This window comes from Symphalangus syndactylus, chromosome 14 (genome assembly GCF_028878055.3).
Source record: "Symphalangus syndactylus isolate Jambi chromosome 14, NHGRI_mSymSyn1-v2.1_pri, whole genome shotgun sequence".
Taxonomy (NCBI): Eukaryota; Metazoa; Chordata; class Mammalia; order Primates; family Hylobatidae; genus Symphalangus; species Symphalangus syndactylus.
The window spans coordinates 90,884,258-90,904,609 of record NC_072436.2 but is presented as its reverse complement, the minus strand read 5'-3'; the positions used below and the strand labels follow the sequence as shown (position 1 = coordinate 90,904,609).

Genomic DNA, 20,352 nt, shown 5'->3' with positions numbered 1-20,352 from the left:
AGCACCACTTGATCTAAGTATGATTAAATATTCATTAACGCTGTTCAGCTGTGGATTTTGGTAGTGCTCATAATACTAGAATTAAGAGCACTAATTTTGATAGGGTGAAATCTCATTTAAATGTCTTTTTCTAAATGGGTAGAGTATAAGCTGAGTTCTTAAAATATTTAAACTTAATATAGACAAAGGCCTAAAGTACTTGGCTACATGCTTTCTTCCCATTTGAAAACTAAAAAGTGTCAGCTAAGAGGGCTTTTCCTATCAATTAGCATTCTGGTTACTGCATCTATCATACAGTTAATTGACTGCCCTTGTACTTTATAAATGCACCCAGATGCTGTGGTATGAACACATTTCATACATTAAAGAAGCATATGGAAGTGACACAGACAGTAGCATTTCATCCCAGAACATCTTTAATATGCGATGCTACATCACTAATTATTTTGTAAATATGTAAGCATTTCCCTAGTTAATGTGTTGGTGAGAAGTTTCCTTGGCAGTTGAGCCCAAATGCTATTGTAACCAGACATTTAATAACAGTTCAGGACTCTTCTAGTTTCATTCCATTCTGCCCATAAGGAGAATGTGTCTCTTAGCCTACTGGGCAACCTTGATTGTGCAAAGTCAATGAAAATATTTATCCTTTATTACTGGCTAATTTTGCTTAATGAACAGCAGCCTACTCTCCATAATATAAATATCTGTCCAAAGATCGGTCTGGAGACTCTTTCTAAAAATGTTACAGGGAATTTGCCAAGTGAGGAGCATATTGCTGCTTAGTGATTTTTTTTTCCATTAATTTTTAAGGATAGAGTATGAAGGAAATTGCAGCAGAAATAAGTTGGCTTTATTCTTCAACTTTGGGAAAACTAGTATAATGATCTGAGTATATTATCCTGGATTTACCTTAAGGTACTAAAAGTAAAAATTTTTTTCTTCTTGTCTAAGTCATAATTTCTTGTCAAGCCAAGGTTCAAAAGTTAAGTCAAAAGAACTTTTTTGAGAATGGAAACTTTCTTTGGAGAATGGAAATTCTCTACATATATTAATACAAAATCCACTAGATAACTGACAAGTGAGCTGCGGGCAACCCAAAAGATTGCATTTAAACATTTTAAATTTGTGTTTCTGTTACATTTTAGAAGCATGATTTTTGTCAGATTAATTTGCACTTAGGACTGAAAACTGTATCTGGATTCATCTAGAATTTTGTAAGAGTCATTAAAATCAGAGGATTCAGAAGTAAGTTGATTTCCATCCTCTTTCAGTCCTATGACTTTTCTGGGCAAAAGCTGTGTCCAGTTCTCTGGGAGCTGGGGGTGACAGAGGGCTTGATGGAGGCTGCTGAAAGATTAATTTCATTTCAGAATTTGAACTGGGTATTGGTCAGCCTCCACGCTGCATGATAAAATCAACAAATACTTAAATAAAATATTCAAAAGTTATTCTGTAAATGGCCGTCTATTAAAGAGTCAGAAGTAAAATAATAGTAGATTAGTTAGCATGGCTCTAAACATTTTCAGAATTGAAAACTTATTTAGGGAAAAATTTGGTAAGCCCTATAGATGCTTGAATCATCCAAAGTCTAGTAAATAACTTTAGTATTAATTGCCACATTTATATTTAGATGCTACTAACTAAAATAATACAATAGCCTAATGTTAATTTCTCTTCTGCTTTTCCTGAGCTTGGCAAAGAGAAAAATGTGACAAACACCACAAATAGACAACACACCATTTGTAATCTGGTAAAGCAACTTCTATTCCATGGAATTTCTTCCCTTTATGAAGCAAGGGCTATCTAACTTAATGAAAATAGTTGTCACCACGGACATGACATTCTGTCTCCTAATTAAATGAAGATGCAATCAGAAGTTCCCTTGAAAAGAGAGGCCAGGCTTCCTTCACTATTAAGCACACTCTTCCCTAAGGGCACTCTCCTACCCTTTTTCTGATATGCAATCCCTTCTGTCCTCCATCTGCTCCACCCCCACCTATTGTCTCCACTCACTCCAAGCATGCCAATCCCATCTGGCTATACTCTTGCTTCTGCTAGCTCTAATTCCCCACAGGCCTAGGGAATGTTTGAATGCCAAGGCATTTTTGCTTTTCTCCAGAATAAGGACTAGCTAGGAGGGTATCAAACAATTCCCCAAGGAATTCACACACGAACATGCACATGGTCTCTCACATACACAAACAGCAGTTTAGAATCCTCTTCTAGGATATAATTTCTTTAAAAATGTTTTTAATTATTTCATCTGGGAGGCATTTTAGAAAATTAAAATCTTACTATTGTTGAAATTATCAAAATTAATATTTCAGAAACAGAAACACTTTCATTATCCCAGACATGCATTTTTTTCAGTAAGCAGAATTAATGTAAGTAAATGTTACTCATATCTTATCATGAAATATTTACATTAGTCAGGTTTAATCACTGATCACTCATACGTTTTCTGTTTTACCAAACATGCATTTAATTCAGACATTCCATCTTTACAAATGCTCATGAAAATCCCACTCTGCCACAAAAGCATGCATGGTCAGAATCTAAGCATATTTAAGCAAAATTTTCAGCAAGTCATTAACAATAATAAAGCAGTCTGGCAAGTATTGCAAGCAGCTTTTATTCATGCTTTTACTTGAACTAAGTTAATACATATATACATATATATGCACACACACACACACACACACACACACACAAGTTTTGGTTGTTTTTGCCACAAGCATGCTGATAAACCCCTGAAGCTCATACAAAGCAGCAAACAAAACTAGAAGCAACCATGCTCAGGGTTTAAGGACATTTTAAAATTTAAAACAACCTTTCTACATTTCACATACAGCGTGCATAAATTTGACATGCAATCTTCAAGAAGAAATATTTTAACATAAATCTTAAAATTAGTTTATCCAAATGAGTTTATTCTTATTTTCATTATTATTGTTTTTAGACTTCTCGTATCTTAAACCCTGCATGCTGCAGATCTAAGCTGTGCTCAGCAGCGGCTGTGACAGAAGAAGCTACCTGCGAGTTTTCACAGTGCCATCTCATATCCATGTCTGTCTGGCTACCCTGCGTGCTTAGAGCTTTTTTCTTAATTCTTAATGGAAATCCTAGGAAATTTAGTCCATCCTCTGAAATCAATACTGGTGACAGGAGAGCTCCCTGACTCAGTGGGAGATCAAGATGATAAATTGCCTGCGCATCAGCCCGGCCTATCAGTGCCCTGCACACAGATGGGAGAGAAAAGACACAGAAAAGGCTCTATCAGTCACGTGTCACCGAGGAGCCAATGGCTGACGCGCTACGGCAGGAAGGGATGCTGCAGTTCCGTCTGCAGTTGACGAGGCTGTTGGTACACAGCCCAGCCCGGCACCACTCAAAAAGTCTCAGCAGTCATTGCTTTTGAATTTGCTCCCCTAACGAGACCGCATAGGGGAACAGACCTCCCTCTAACCCCCTGACCCCAAAAAAGGCTTATTTTCATGCACGAACATTTTCTGTATATTGTATTCGAATCCAGTGTGATTGCTAAACACGGAAGGGAAACTTTTTTTTCCCCAGCACTTAAACTGTTATGTGTTTTTCTTGAGATAATTATCATCTTTTTACCTAATATTAAATTAGAAGACTTAAAACTGGGCAATTAGCATGCAACCCTCCTAGCAGAATCTCCTCGAAGGCTTGTAATTATAATTTTATTTTTAAGTTAATGAATGACATTTTTTGAATGCCATGTTTATAATGAGTATTTTTATGGGATGAGTTTGTAAAGACAATTATGCAACATTAAGAAATACATTCTTAGGCTTTTTTTTTTTTTTTTTGCCAATTACAACTGTTCCTCTTTAAAGACAATTTAAGTCCCAATAAATACGCCATTTTACCAATCATTAAAAATAAAAACAAGCACCAAGAGATGCACATCCTGTTTCCCAAAGCCTGAAGAACAAATGTATTATTCAATGATGAAACTATGTACTTATTTGCTGCCTTTTCTGTGAAATTTACAGTAATTATTTGGTAAGCAAAGACTACACATCTGGAATACCATATGGAAATATATCCCCAAATACATCTGTTTCCAGTGATCATACTGTAATAACAGATATGTTTACACACTTCTTCAATGTAACTGGGATGATTATATATACAGTTATATATACATATACATATATACAATTATATATTATATGTTTAATTATATACAGTTTGACAGGGTAGGCTATAAGTGATGAGACCAGTGTGTGTTTCAAATGACAGTATCATGGAGATTTTTTTTTGAAGCTCAAAAGTAGCATAAAACAATCTTCAGGAATAAAATTTCTAGAAGAAAAAGTACCCTGGCACTTTTATTGCTTTTCATTGCCCAGTTTTCATGCTATTCATGCATTTGAAACAATTAATTCTAACATCTTTTAGAGTCTGGCAACACTATTTAGAAAAAAAGTGTATTGGAATAAACATTGATAGGTGTGCCTCATAAGTAAAGCTTATGAGTTGTAGAATGCTGAAATTCCAAAGCTCAATTTGTCTTGGCAACTATTTTTTTAAACTAAACACATTCCTGAAAGATTGAACCCTGTCAAGTTTTTTTTGCAAATTCTTTCTTTCATTCAGTATTGACTGTCAGGAAACAATAAAGTATTTTTCCAGTTTTTTAAAATAGATGTTGTCATGTGTTTTTTTCTATTTATTCAGACTATTCGATAATAACATAATTCTCAACTAACTTTATTCTTAAAAAATATTATGACTCAGAGCACCTGTCATCAAAAAGAAAATAATAATAAAACATCAACACTAAACCTATTCATTAGAGCACTGTAATAGCCCCAAACTAGAAACCACCTTAATGACTGATAGTAAACTGATTAGATAAACTATGATACAGCCTTACAGGTGAAATACTCTTCATCTGTAAAATACAATGTGGTAAATCATATGTCCTTATATGAAGAGATTTCTCAGATACATTTGAATGAAAAAGCCATAAAATTTAAATTGTGTATAGGCTATACTTATTTACATAATACATGCATGTATACACACACAAATGATTGCATAAGCGGAAGAATTTTTTTTTTTTTTTTTTTTTTTTTTTTTTTTTTTTTTGAGACGGAGTCTCGCTCTGTCGCCCAGGCTGGAGTGCAGTGGCGCAATCTCGGCTCACTGCAAGCTCCGTCTCTTGGGTTCACGCCATTCTCCTGCCTCAGCCTCTCCGAGTAGCTGGGACTACAGGCGCTCGCCACCACGCCCGGCTAATTTTTTGTATTTTTAGTAGAGACGGGGTTTCACCGTGGTCTCGATCTCCTGACCTCGTGATCCGCCCGCCTCGGCCTCCCAAAGTGCTGGGATTACAAGCGTGAGCCACCGCGCCCGGCTTTTTTTTTTTTTTTTGAGATGGAGTCTTGCTCTGTCACCCAGGCTGGAGTGCAGTGGTGGGATCTAGGCTCACTGCAACCTCTGCCTCTCAGGTTCAAGTGATTCTTCTGCTTCAGCCTCCTGAGTAGAAGGGATTACAGGAGAGTGCCACCACGCCCAGCTAATTTTTTTTGTTTGTTTGTATTTTTAGTAGAGATGGGGTTTCACCATGTTGGCCTGGTGGGTCTCAAACTCCTGATCTCAAGTAATCTGCCCACCTCGGCCTCCCAAAGTACCAGGATTATAGACATGAGCCACCCTGCCGGACCTATACGAAATTTCTGTAAGGACGTAAATTATCAGTTAATAGTGGCCAAGTAGTGGCTACATCTGAGGAGACAGACTGAGTTCAAAGGTAGGACTGAGACATAGTTTTATTAGGTATCATTTTATACATTTTGTTCAAGTCTATGGTTTACTTTTCTAATTTAAAATTAATTAAAATAATGTTATCGATGTTCATTTAGGTTTAGAATAACATGACTGGTATGTTTTGAGGGAAAATCTTGAGGGAAAGGAAGGAAGACAGAGGGAAGGGTATGTGGCCTGCTTTTTTTCATGTAAAAAAAATAGTGTAGGTGGGGGCAAGAAGGGAACTGTAAAATAAAGGTTCTGGCAATCTTTGCTGAAGACCTTCACATCTCATATCAACTTGAAGTTCTTTTATCTATGAATGTAAATAATAATACAGACACGGATTAAGAGCCTTACAATTTAGAGTGACGATTAACCCAAATTTTGTCTGATTCTTCCAGGCACGAATGTAAAAGGCTGAGAAGTAAATGATTTGTATATTTACCCAGACTTGGGCAAATTAACCTCTCCAAGCCTTAGTTTTCTCAGCTGGATGCAATTAGCAAAAAGTGGCCAAGCTAAACTTGAATTTCAATTTAGGGTATTGTTCACTGCTGCTTCAAAGGCAAAATAACATCCATGTTTTTACCAATAATGGTGTTGGGCTAAAGACAAAACAAATTTTCACGTGTTTCCTCCCCAGAAGCAGCTTATGTTGTCCAAAACTCAAAACTTGGCTTATAGATTCTATTGTTGGCTCTTGTTGTTATTCAGATTCTTGTAACTTGAAGAGATACAAACCTAAAAAAAAATGAATTGGCCAAATTAAGTCAAAGATTACAATTTGAATAATTTAAGGCTTTTGGGGTTTTACATAAAACTGCTATAAAGCAGTGGTTTGGGATGGTGATTTTGCTCTACCCCACCCCCCCAGGGAACATTTGACAGTGTTTGGTGACATTTCTGGTTGTCAAAACCGGAGGGTGCTAGCAGCATCTACTGGATAGTGGCCAAGAATGCTGCTAATCATTCTATAATGTACAGGACAGTCCCTATCACAAATAATTATTTGGACCCAAATGTCAACAGTGCTGAGATAGAGAAACCATGTTCTAAATGCTAAACTTTTCTACCTTCTTTCCAAAAGATTAAATAAATATATTCTGTATTGTGAAGCATATATCATAACGTGACAAGATTTAGATGGAGAAGAGAAGGGGACCAAGGACCAAGCACTGGTTTTCTCCAATTTTAATAAGTTACAGAAAAGAGGAAAAAACAGCAAGCGAGGATGAAGAGATGGGAGGACAACTCAAAGGATGGTGACCTGGAAGTCAGTGGTAAAAGTGTGTTAGTAAAGAGATTAGGGTCAATTTATTCAAATGCTGTGATAGGTCAAGTTATCTGTTCTTCATAGGTTTTTAAAGAGAATTAAAGTGAGAAATTAACCTAACTGAAATTAACAATATACTTGAAGCCTTTATTGCTCTGCATGATATTTGCATTTTTAAAGGTATGGACAGAAAATGTAGCAGGGCGTTGGCTCACCTGTAATCCCAGCACTTTGGGAAGCTGAGCCGAGTGGATCACGAGGTCAGGAGATCGACGCCATCCTGGCCAACATGGCGAAACCCCGTCTCTACTAAAATACAAAAATTAGCTAGGCGTGGTGGCAGGTGCCTGTAATCCCAGCTACTCGGGAGGCGGAGCCAGGAGAATCGCTTGAACCAGGGACTCAGAGGTTGCAGTGAGCTGAGATGGCGCCACCGCACTCCAGCCTGGTGACAGAGCAAGACTCCATTCCCCCCAGAAAAGAAAATGTAGTAATTACAGGGATCAAAGGAGGACTAGCTGAGGAAATATATAAAGGAGACGAAACTTCTGTAACCCTCAAATTATAATTCTGAGGCTACTTTCTCTACAAAGGTGAGCTTGTGAGCAAGAAAGTGAACAAATCCTATCTTGGACCACCCTACACCACAGCTTGCATGGTAGACAGAGTGCCACCCTCTCACCTTAGAAACTATGTCTGCAGTTCTTGTCCTCAGGCTCTCACCAAGTCTCTCTATTCATAGATAAGGTTTCTGAAAACAGAGTTCTGAGGACTAACTTCAGGTGCTTTTCCTCCTGTGACTCCTCTAATGCTAATCCCCACACAGTCAGGCCTGTGGTGTTCAGGATTAGTGCAGCAAGGCTCAGAGACAGAGCCAGCTGGAGCACTAGGACACTGGAGCAGCTTTAAGCAAAACTAATGCCTTTGTTGCAAAGGAAATGTTGGAAATGTCGCAGAAAAACAGCTGGGGGAGGGAGGGCAGAGGAGAGAGAGAGAGAGAGAGCCATAAAAAGAAAAGAGAGGCCACAGAAAAAAAAAAAAGAAGATGACCACAAACCCATGGATATTATTACAACCTCTGTGGTGTGGGAGAAAACTACATGTCACAATTCTCTTAAAACTACATAGATTTTTACAACTTGAATAGTCCAACTCTTTCGTTTTAGAGATGGATTTTAATGTAGAGAGGTTAAATAATTTGTTTTAAATTTTAAGTGAAAGTGACATTCTTTACCATTCAAAGCAATCAGTGAACCTGATATTGACAAATTTCAAGGTGCTTTCGAAAATCATCATAGATAACAACCAGGGTAAGACTTAGGGGAAGGGGGTTGGGTGCGGGGGCTCATGCCTGTAATCCCAGTTCTTTGGGAGGCCGAGGCAGGTGGATCACAAGGTCAGGAGTTCGAGACCAGCCTGGCCAACATGGTGAAACCCCGTCTCTACTAAAAATTCCAAAATTAGCCAGGCGTGCTGGCATGCACCTGTAATCTTAGCTACTTGAGAGGCTGAGGCAGGATAATGGCTTGAACCCAGGAGGTGGAGGTTGCAGTAAGCCAAGATCACGCCACTGCACTCCAGCCTGGGTGACAGAACAAGACTCAAAAAAACAAAGAAACTAAAACTTAGAGGGAGGGGAAAAGTTGATGTTCAATAAGAGATAAAAATCTCCAAAGCCTTCTCTTTCCCATGTTGATGCTGTATTAAGGCACGGAAAGCCTTTGCTATCAGGGAGAGGAAGTATTATCTTCCAAAATATTCCAATGAGTATTTATAGGTTATGAAATACAAAGAAGCCTTGAGTATTCTCCTTTCAGAAGAATTTAAGTGGCTGCTGAAGTTTTTTTTAATGAAAATTCTCATCTCTATTTGCACTACAGTCATGATGAATAGGATGCATGGATGACTTTCAAAAGACATATTATGTCAGAAAGTAAACTCCAGGTGAGAGGAACTATAGCATAGGGAAATATTTTGGACTGTTTTCAGTTTTTAAGAGATGGGAAAAATAGAAGTGGTGGAAAATCCAAGCAGATTGTCTTAGTTTTTTGTTATTTTTCCTTTGCTCCTTATAATGGAAGCACTACTTTGAGACTATGGAGTACCATTAAATTCCTATTAACTATTAATTTAATATTTGCAAGTATGGATTAGAGATAAGAAGGAAATTAATGTCCAAGTGAGTAAAATTCCACATAGTCATATATTGTTTGTTTGTTTTTTCTGCTACTGTATTCTTGTGGGTTTTGTTTTTCTTACACTGGTTGTTTATCTAGGTATATATGCTTTTTAAAAAAGAAACAGAAACAAAACATCTATGGCCCCAGGCAATCTTTTCATTAACATTATATCCTAAAAATTATTATGCTAATGTTAAAAATAAAGAAACTGGGACTCAGAGGGATTAAATAACATATATATCCATGAAGCTAGCAACTGAAAGTCTACGACTACATTTTGAATGTCCTCTCCAAATCAGAACTAGCGTTCTAGAATAGTTGTTCTTAAAGTTTATTATGCGTAAGAACCAACAAGGCACACGTTAAACATCCAGATTTCTGGGTCCTTCCCTGGGGACTGATTCCCACTCTAACTTAGATGGATTCCAAGAGTCTGCATTGTTAACAAACATTCCATTTTCCATACTTTAAGAACCTTGGGACCATACTGGAGTTTCAGCTTCGGAATTCTTCTTTAGGAAAAGCCAAATCAACAAGATTTCTAATGAATAGAAATGGTAAGCTTTAAAAAAATAAATAAAAAGGAAAGTTGGTAGGACTAGTTGTTTACCAAGTGAGAAACTGGAACAGAGAATAGCTTCACAGCAGAGAGGAAAAATGCAGATGACTTAGAGCCATCCATTAAGGGATAGTTTCCCATAATGAATTAGATAAAGTATAAAGTATTTTAGTTGAAAATATTTTTGAGCAAGGAAGATTAATGTGCATAGAAGAAATGTACAAATCATAGCATTTAGAACAGGATGACCCTTTTGAACCTACAAATATGGCACTTGGCTGAATTGGTTCCTACCTCTACTGCTGCAATTAGAAACCATGAATGTGCAGATATACAGGCAATGTCATTTTGTATATGCTAGAAAATAATTTATTTTGAGAGGGGTTTTCATATGATGGGTTTCTAGACCTCTAGAGAGACGTAAAGTTTCCTTTATAAGATGAGAACCTACTGAAGTCAGATGAAAACCTCCCCAATTGCTTGACAATAAATCTTCCCAGAGAAAAGTCCTCAGCCATTTCATGTGAAATGATGACTCATGAAAATGAAATAGTACACTGTACAGAAATCTAATTGTAGTTTTCCTCCTAGCTGACTTCTAGGTTGGAAAGCTTAAGGTCAAAGATTAATGGTGCCAAAACATGCTAATTTTAGGCTAATCTCTACATTTCCTACTGCCAGTCTCTAACCAGTTTTTAAATTTTCTGAGCTTTTTGGCATGCGACGTATTTCTTTTACTTTGACAGAAGGATGGCATATTGTTCACTTTGATCCAACCTCAAGACCCAAAGGATAAGGTTAATAAGGAACTGAATCTTCCAGGACAATGCATTTTACCAAACAGCAGTCAGTGACTAAATATTTTTGGTAACTGATTGATGAAAGCATTAATCAAGAAACCATAGTCCATGGACAAGTCCATCAGAAGAAATTAAGGAAAATTGGATAAAAGGAAGAATGAACAGTAGGGAGGGAAGAGGGCAAAGAACAAAAGGAAAAATGAACATAAAACCTTACATGTAGTTGAGGCACAACAATGGACTATACGAGAAACTTTGGCTTGTCAGTGAATATAGCTTGTCAGGCATTATCAAGTGTAAATCCTCTTCCTCCCCACTTTCCCCGCTCTTGATAATGAGCCAAACAATAATATTTTATGCAACAAGAATGACTTAAATAAGACACCTATGAAGAAGGCCACAGATGACTTCATAACCCTACACATATGTACATACAGAATCCACATAGAGTGAATGTTGCCTATTAACAAAACTGTGAAATCTGAGTTAGAAACAAAGCTCAGCTTGGACTGAATATATAAAAAAATCAGTGAACAGAAGATATTTTCAAATGGACACTTATATAAATACAGCATTCCAAGGGAAAATTCCAGCATCAGATGCACTTATTTCATGAAGACTCAATATTTTATAGCAATGGTTTTCCAAAGTTAAGTTGCTTAAGATCTAGGGTGCTTATTAAAAATGCAAAGTGTCTGGACCCACCCTGATCTACGGAATTATAATTTCCAGGGATGAGAGTGAAAATCTATATGTATAACATGTACTCCAGGTGATCCTGACGTAGGTTGTTTTAGACTTTATTTGAGATACACACTCTCCAATGTACATAAAGTCAAGAACCAGATTCTTCTCCAACCATCTCCTGCAGAAAGTCACACCAGCCTTGGACATGCTGGGTCATCCAATTCAATTATTAAACACAACGTCTTTCATTTGGAGAGACAGAAGATTGATAAATCTAGAAAAAGATTAGGAATGATGAGATGAATAGATTATCAATAGATTTCATGGAACAGGTTCGATTCAATTTGGGCCTTGAATGATGGTAGAGTTAATTATTTTGGCAAAGGCATTGAGGTATAAAATGTTTTTCTTTAAAACTGTTAGAATTTATTATTAAAATGATAAACTTCTGTATCTTTTCAGCTGGAGGGCTTAGCAATGCTTCCAGCACATATGAAATCATCAATAACTCTTAGTTGAATTAGTAAATTACATGACCACAAAAAAGTAAATCTACTTAAAAAAAAATCACACAAAATCCCACCACCTTGACAAAACTTCACATGATTTTTGTTGATGATGCTGTTGTTTTGATTTTTATTTCAAATTCTTCTTCATTTCTTATTTGTATAATTTTAGTTATAGTAATAAAGATATAATTTTCTTTGGTTTTATAAGTTATATAATGGCACATACATTTTCCATCTTGATTTAGAATATTCATAATTATTCTAGTAGCAAAAGAATAAATAAAATTGATGTATTGTAATGTACATACCTATTCTGTGTTTTTTAGATAATAGACACATTTCTATTCTGCATTTCTGCTTTGTAAATAACAATTTTCTTCCTTTGTATTTTTTTCATAACATAAATGACCATAAATGAGATTACTGGACTAAAGACATAGTGTTTTTATAGATCTTGAAACAATCTGTCAAACTACTTTTCAAAAGACTTGTTCTAGTTTTCACATTGTCTCAAGTATGCTATGTTCTATAACATCTTTATTGGAATGAACATGCTGTCTCTTCTATCTGGGGACGCCCTTTTCCCATTTAAATAAAAAATTTTGGTAAACTCCTACACATTGTTTTGTACCAAGCTCAAATGCTATTCTTTCTGGCAGCCTTTCCAAATCCTCTAGGAAGAGTTAGTCATTATTTCCATTGTGTTTCCATAGTACTTTGTAATAACGCTATTTGGGGCACTTATTCAAATAGCTCTGTGTTTGTTATAGTTTGTGTATTTCTTTTCTTTTTCCTAGATTATTAGCAACTCAAGGGATGAACTGCTGTCCACTTCATCTTTGGAACGTCAGCTTCTAGCACAGGGGCTGGTTATATTAGACATTCAATAAATGCTTGTTAAGCAAATGAGGAATAAATGAATAAATGTCAATGTGATACTCAAGTCAAAATCTGTGGCTGTATGTTGCATAAAAATGCTTTCTTTCCTTAAGTCTTTTATAGGTCACTTAGTACCTATACTAAGGTATAGGAACATTTATATTTTTATAGGTCTTTTAAATTATATTTTTATATTTTTTACATTTATATATTTTGTAGGTCTACATTTTTAATACCTTTGCTGATGACTTTCAGGCTTAGATAGCACAATTCTGTGATATGCTGTGAATCAGATCTTTGAGTCCTTTAGATAATGACTTTTAGGTATTCTGGAATCAGAAAATGTCTCTTTCTAGTTCATACAGGAACAACTTTTATTAATTAAGTGTTAAGACTAGTAAATAAGATTATAAATCACCTGTGGAGAACACAGCATATACATGGCCCCAATGTAGATGGAATAAATATTTAAAAATAATTGCTGATAAACTATTTAACAAAATATAATCAATAATTATTCTAACATATATCACTGTGCATTTTGTTGCATTTTTACATATATTCTCTCATTTTATCTTTACCAAAACTGGCAAGAAATACAAAGACTGGACACTGTGACTCCTTCCTGTACTTTGGGAGGCTGAGGCAGGAGGATTACTTGAGGCCAATAGTTTGAGACCAGCCTGGGCAATATAGTGAGGTCTCATTTCTACTAAAATTAAAAAAAAAAAATTAGCTGGGTGTGGTAATGCAGCACCTGTAGTCTCAGCTACTCTGGAAGCTGAAGTGGGAAGATCACTTGAGCCTAAGAGGCCGAGGCTGCAGTGAGCTGTGATCATGGCACTACACTCCAGTGTGGTCAATAGAGGGAGACCTGGTTTCAAAAAATTAAGAAAAAAAAATCAGAAAAAGCAAATACAGACAAAGCAAGTATACCATAAATGTAATTTGAAAGATAAGTAATCTAACACACAGAAATGTAGCTAGCAAGTGGAAAAATCAGAACCAGAATTCACATATTTTAAGCCACATTGTAGCCTTCATTCTAGTAAAATCACTAGACCCAACTGAATTTTGCTAATTTAAAACTGAAAAAATGAGATCTGACGTCGTATAAACTAAACAGGTGTTTTAAAAACAAACAGAAACTTCTCTAGCAATAAAAACTTTTTTTCCAAAATAATGCTTATGAATAATTCAATATAAAAAACAGTATCAGAGGACTCATATTGAAGTGAGTGGCCAGTGAAGGGGGGCTCCTTTCTCTCCTCTTTTATGGCTCTTGGTAGTTCCTAGAGCTTGCACTCCGGAAAGCACTGTATTGGGCCATTTCTTTACTTAGTCATTCAGTCATCAATACATCTTACAGCCTAACTAGGTACAAAGAATTGTGGGAAAGATAAATATAAGACAAAGTTCTTTGAGAACACACACACACACACACACACACACACGATAGTGTATTATAAATGCCACAGAAGTTATATTGCATAGTAGTAAGCATTCTGAAAGTTCAGAGAAGAATGATGTCTAGTCCCATGCCCTGGATTGAGTTCCACATGTCCACCTAAGGACACACAGATTTTGTTTCTTATTTGGTGACTTGGTACAAACCATTTAATCTGCCTGTTTGGGCATCCTTTCCTGAGAAATAAAAGTGATCAATGTTGCCAATCCAATGCATGTAATATGTGACTATAGGGAGAGAATAACTTAGTGGAGAGAATGGGGCAGTGAAATCAGACAGATCTGGTTTTACAGCTTTGGCACTTAGATTTAGCTAGTTAGTCCAACTTCTCTAAGTCACAGCTGTTTCACCCGTAAAATGAGAGTAACAGCAATATATACCTTTCGAAAATTTCCATAAGGTATCAATAAGATAAAATATAACACCTATTAGGGAAACTAGCATAGATTCAATGGTCAATAAATAGCAGAAATCCTTATTAACTATTAAGATGAAGAAGTTACATCTAGGATTTGCATAGACTATTTCGATTCTATGATTCAATAAATTTTATTTTTGACATAACTCATTCACCATGGAAGAAATTAGTGTTCTATATTTAATGAAGACCAAAGGCTTTGGCTTGGTAAATACTATTCTTAGAATTTTCCTCCTTTTCAAACTGTACAGATTCATGTGAAGCCTGGAAAAGACGCTATGTTTTATTTTGCAATGCACTAGATTTTGCTTGCACTCTTAGAAAATGTTAGGCTTTATTTCAGTCGTCATTTGTGCGTAAATTCTAGTCAGATCAAGCAAAAACAATGAAGTCATTAGTGTGCATTGAGTTTAGTCACTTCTTTAAATGCTACATTAATTGCTTTAGAGATTCTCTACTTCCACTGTGACAAGCAAGACAAATGGAGTTTACCTGCAGGACACACCACCAGTCACCTTCCCAGCAAGCTGGCTACAACCTCATCTGCTCCTTTTCACTTAAGAAGGCGTATTGTCATGCAAATGAGTGAGAATGATAACACAGACAAAATCTTGAATCTACATTGCTTGATATTTACAACAACAAAAAAATATTCACTCACTTTGGAAGTTAAACCATTATTAGTAATACTGACAACACATTTCACATTCAATGGGGCCATACCAATATGTAACAATTTATGGTACAGAATGACTTCATGGTATGACCCAAGGAAATGTACTTCATTTGTGGAATAATTAAAAGTCCATCCTTTCTGTGAAGAAAACACTTTACACTCTAAAGACCACTATCATGAATTAAAAAAATCCAGTATCACAAATTGTAGACAACCTAAAAGAATGTTAACTTAATAATATGTAACTTCCATCTAAATGAAGTGATAAATTGGCCAGAAACTCAGATGCCACAGGGCACATATGTTACATAAATAATCACATAAATAATCTAGCATTTCTCTAAAGCAGCGATTCTCAATTTTGGTCTTAGATCTTATTTTCACTGTTAAAAAATAATTGAAAACTCCAAAGACATACATATGGTTTATGTAGATTACATATGTGGATATTTACTCTATTAGAAATTAAAGGTGATAAAAGTTAAATATTTAACTCATTTAAAAATAACAATAAACCCATTAACATAAATTTAAAAGGGAACTACATTTTTAAAAACATACATTTTAAAGAAAATAATACTGTTTTACATTTTTGCAGATCTTTTCAATATCTTTTAAATTAGAAGACTGGGGCTCATATTTGCTTCTGCATTCAATCTATTGCAATATTTCCTGTCATGTAGTCTCTAAAAAATTCCACCGTATCCTTATGAAACAATGAGAATGAAAAGGGTAACAAAAGTTTTTTCTTTTTTTGTTGACATATAATAACTACATATTTATGAGACACAGAGTGATACTTTGATACATGCATACAACATGTAATAATCAAATAAGTGTAATTAGCATATCCATAATTTCACACATTTATCATGTCTTTGTTTTGGGAACATTCAAAGTCCTCTCTTCTAGCTTTTTGAAAATATGCATTAGGTTGGGCATGTTCGGTCACACCTATAATTTCAGCATTTTGGGAGGCCAAGGCAGGTGGATTGCTTGAGCCCAGGAGTTTGAGACCAGCCTGGGCAACATGGCAAAACCCCATCTCTACAAAAAATACAAAAATTTAGCCAGGTGGGGTGGTGCGCACCTGTAGTTCCAGTTACTTGGGAGGCTGAAGTGGGAAGACCACCTGAGCTGGGTAGGTTGAGGCTGCAGTGAGCCACTGCATTCCAGCTTGGGTGACAGAGTGAGAAAAGAAAAGAAAATATACATTATTATTAACCATATTTACCCTACAGTGCTATAGAACACTAGCACTTATTCCTCCTTATGTAACTGTAATTTTGTATATGTTAGCCAACTTCTCCCTATTCTCACGTCCCCCTTTACCTTTCCCAGCCTACAATTCTCCTCTCTATTTCAATGAGCTAAACTTCTCTTAGCTCCCACATATGAGTGAGAACATGCAGTAAAACTTTAGTATTATTTTGAAAATAATTTTGACCTCACTGAAAAGGTCTTAACAACATTCCTTTTCCCTGTCCTCACCCTTGGCCTCCCAAGACTTCTAGACGATATTTTGAGAAACACTGCTCTAATGTTTTTATAATATTTAGAGCATACATTATTTATTATTTTTTGTGTCTAATTTACATATATGTCCTATTTTTGTTTCCCTATTTGAAATTTTCCTGATGGAGATCATCATCACAAACCTTAGGTATCACTTTACAGCATGTGGTAAGCCTGCCTGGAACCACAGTATACCTCAACATGTAATATTGATTAATTGACCCATTGGTAGATTGAAGCCCATAGTGTCTTATGGTCCCTTTAATGACCTTTAAAATACGTGATACAGTAGTATTTGTATAGTTAGTCAAATTTTGAGCCCATTATGTCAACATTCTACCTAAATAGAAGGATGAGCTAATCATACCTAAATTTATTCTAGATGAAACAAAGTTTTTTTTTTTTTTTTTTTGCATCAGCTGTGACTTTTAGAAAAGAAACTAGAATTCTAGAGAAGTTATTATTACACATTTTTTTCCTATAAAATTTATCCTAACATATTAGGCAGTATTTTAAGGTCTAATCAATTTATGTATTTGGTTGTAATTTCACAATTACAAAACAATTGAAAGCAAAAATATGAAAATAATTATAAGTTTGAATTGATTAGAAGCTATAGTTTCCTATGTCTATGAGTGGAACAAAAAAAGTAACAAATATTATTTTTATGTGTTCTATTGCCAAATCAGATCCTTTGAAAGGCACTCACTTAGTAACTTGGAAATGAAACATTTATACATTCATCCCTGCTAAATTGCTGCAAAATGTGATTGTTGGGAAAATATATATTAAAGAGTGAAACATCCTCCTAAATTAAAGGTTTTCTTACATAATAAATAAATTCTTTGACTCTTTGAAAATGGTTCTATTATCTCCTAATCTAGGAAACCCAGAGAAAGACTTAGTGTCTGCCATTACCTTGGTAATCAGGTAACTATTTTGACTATTCTATCAGGAAAAAAAAAAAAAAAAAACGTATATATTGAAAAGAAGGCTCTTTCCTACTAAAATCTGGGTAAACAAAATAGCTGCTAGACTGGGAAACAAAAAGAGGGGTCACAGATCTGAGTTGACTCTTCCTTTGTCATGAGTGATAGGACAGCAGATATACTAGTTGTCTTTTGCTTTCAGAAGAGGTTTACATTACCTAAACTCATGGCTGAATCACAAAGTACATGGCCAGAAGACTTAGTGACTTAGTAACAGAGTTCTCTTAGACATTTTACCCTCCTTAAACTAATTTTGGTCTTGACACAGTTAACTATTAAAAAAAAAAATAAAGCCCCGAAGCCTGCCTATTGACCTGTGAGCACTAAGAATGAATTGAATTATCACCGTACAAATAAATTTGGGAAGCAAGATAATGGGAGGGAAAAGAGATGATTAATATTTGAACTGTAAACCATATATGTCTGAAATTTAATTATTAACAAATGTGCATTGATGCAATTATGTACCATTACATAGCAGAGTTAAGAAATCTAAATTAACTAAATTGAAAATGCTATAACTAAACTTATAACAAGTTATTTTAAAAATTAAAACTCTCATCAGTTGAAAACGATATCCAACAGAAATCAGGCAGGACTTTCTACCACCTGTTCATATGCATGTACAGTGGGAATCTGAAGCATTGACCAGCACAATGTGGCAGCCAGACTCTAGATTTTTCCATTTGAGTTCTGAGTAACTGTAAATGTATGCAATTTTAAGCTTATGAATGCTAAGATTGTTTAATTCTTAATAAGCTGATAGGTAGCCCTTAATTGCATGATGAAAATCCAAGTCCAGTGGCTTGTGTGCCACTTGCCTATGAAAAGCAAATAAAGGACTTACATTTCTGGTTCAGGTTGTAATCCACCAAGTGAAAACTTGCGGTCTTGAAGCTAAGGATCTTTACTTGAAAATCACTGTTTTATAGCTTACTAAATTTCCATGTCAAAAATATCAAAGAAGTCATTCAACAAACATGTATCGTGTCTACTAAGTGGCAGGTCTATTTAAGACTCTGCAGATGCAGTAGTAGCAAATGTGATAATAAGGCTCTAAGTGAATTCATCTTCTATTTGAAGAAAGTCAGAAAACCAACAGCCAACCAACAAACCGGTCAATGCCCTCCAAGGAAAGACCATGAGGAGCATACCTTTACTTGAACAAGTGAATTTATTAATTGTTGTAGCAAGGAAGAACACACACCATAGGGAGCCATGAAGTATCTTAGTAAGATACTAAGTAAGGGCATTAGTAAAGGCTTATTAAAAAGAATTCAGGCTTATTAGGTGATTCTGGGGAGGGTTTAAGAAAACAGGACTTTGTTCTGTATTCGATGCTGCCAGAAAGCAGAAGCAATTCTAGGATTGGACAGCTCAATAAATCTTATCTATAGCAAGAGCAGACTAGAGTGAGTAGGAAAGTGGTATTCAACTTAACCAATAAGATGGTTTAACATTTTGTGGGTTATATAGTGACATCAATTTTTACCTGTTTTTAAATGAAATAATGACATAGCATTATTTTCACTCACTTTATTATGGTCTTAGAGTGACTGTGTTTCATGTTGGTACTCTATGAAGTTATTTCTCTCTAATGGGTGAACAATATCGTCTGCCTGTGGGCTCCGGGCCAGCTTCTAACAATGCTGAGGCCTCACTTATGGATTAGATCAGTTCCCAGACAACAGGGGCTACTTTTCCCTTTCAATCATGCAAACAGCCAAGCAATAAATTAAAAAAAGAAACTATCGAAGAGTGATAGAACATAGTAAAAGGGATGGCCCTTTATATTGGGTGTTCAGGGAAAGGCTCTTAGATTTGAACAATCAGAAGGAGCCAGCATATGACTACAGGGGGAAAAACATTTCTGTCCCAGTAAATGACTACTGCCAAGACCCTAAGATAAGAAAGAGTCTGAGCATCAAAAGAAAGACAGTGTGATCTAAGAATGATCTAAGAGCACAGCGAGGAAAGACAAAAGGAAGGAGGGAGAGAGAGGTTGCCAGATGGAAGTTGTGTAGGGTAGGTAGGGTACTGTGACTTTATTCTATATATGACAGGAAATGATTGAAGTTTGTAAGAGCAGAATAATGACATAATTTTATTTATATATTTAAAAGATCATCCTATATGTTCCATGGAGAAGCAGAGATGTGAGTCAGGGGGTTTTGCAGTTTAGGCAAGAGATAATAATGGCTTGCCACAGGTGTTGGTGGTGGAGAAGGCAGAGCTGACTGTTCTGAAGTCAGTGTTCATAAGACTTACTGATATGTTAATTTGGGAAGTGAAGAGCAGGAAGAAATGAGTGAAAGATGATCTTAATAGTTACTTGGTTCTTAATGTCAGTGATAATCTTATTCATCATGTTATTCCTAATACCTGATTCACAGAGGGCACTAGACATAGAATGAAAGAATACCTTTTGTAGCTAATGTTGGCATTATTAGCAGGCTTCAAAAGTATCTGCATTTATTAAGCTCCAGTTGGGGTTTGGTTCCTAACTTCTTCTATTTATTTGCAGTTAACTCAGTGGTGGTAGCAAGGTACAAAATACCCCAGGACTACACAGAACAACACAATCAAGGTAGAATTGACACAAATAACTCCTA

General features: G+C 35.7%; 1 protein-coding gene across 27 annotated transcripts in view; it reads right to left on the bottom strand.

Annotated features, from left to right (window-relative positions):
• NRXN1 (neurexin 1) overlaps nt 1-20,352 on the bottom strand; it is a 1,136,968-nt gene that overhangs the window by 51,971 nt on the left and 1,064,645 nt on the right. For 2 of the 27 annotated variants that reach the window (XM_055242633.2, XM_055242634.2), the window contains exon 1: nt 3,034-4,108. The exons of the other annotated variants lie outside the window; for them this stretch is intronic. In XM_055242633.2, coding sequence (XP_055098608.1) covers nt 3,034-3,066 — 33 coding nt within the window. In that variant the 5' untranslated portion in view covers nt 3,067-4,108. Of the gene's footprint in view, nt 1-3,033; nt 4,109-20,352 lie in introns of those variants that run through there. 27 annotated transcript variants of the gene reach the window in all.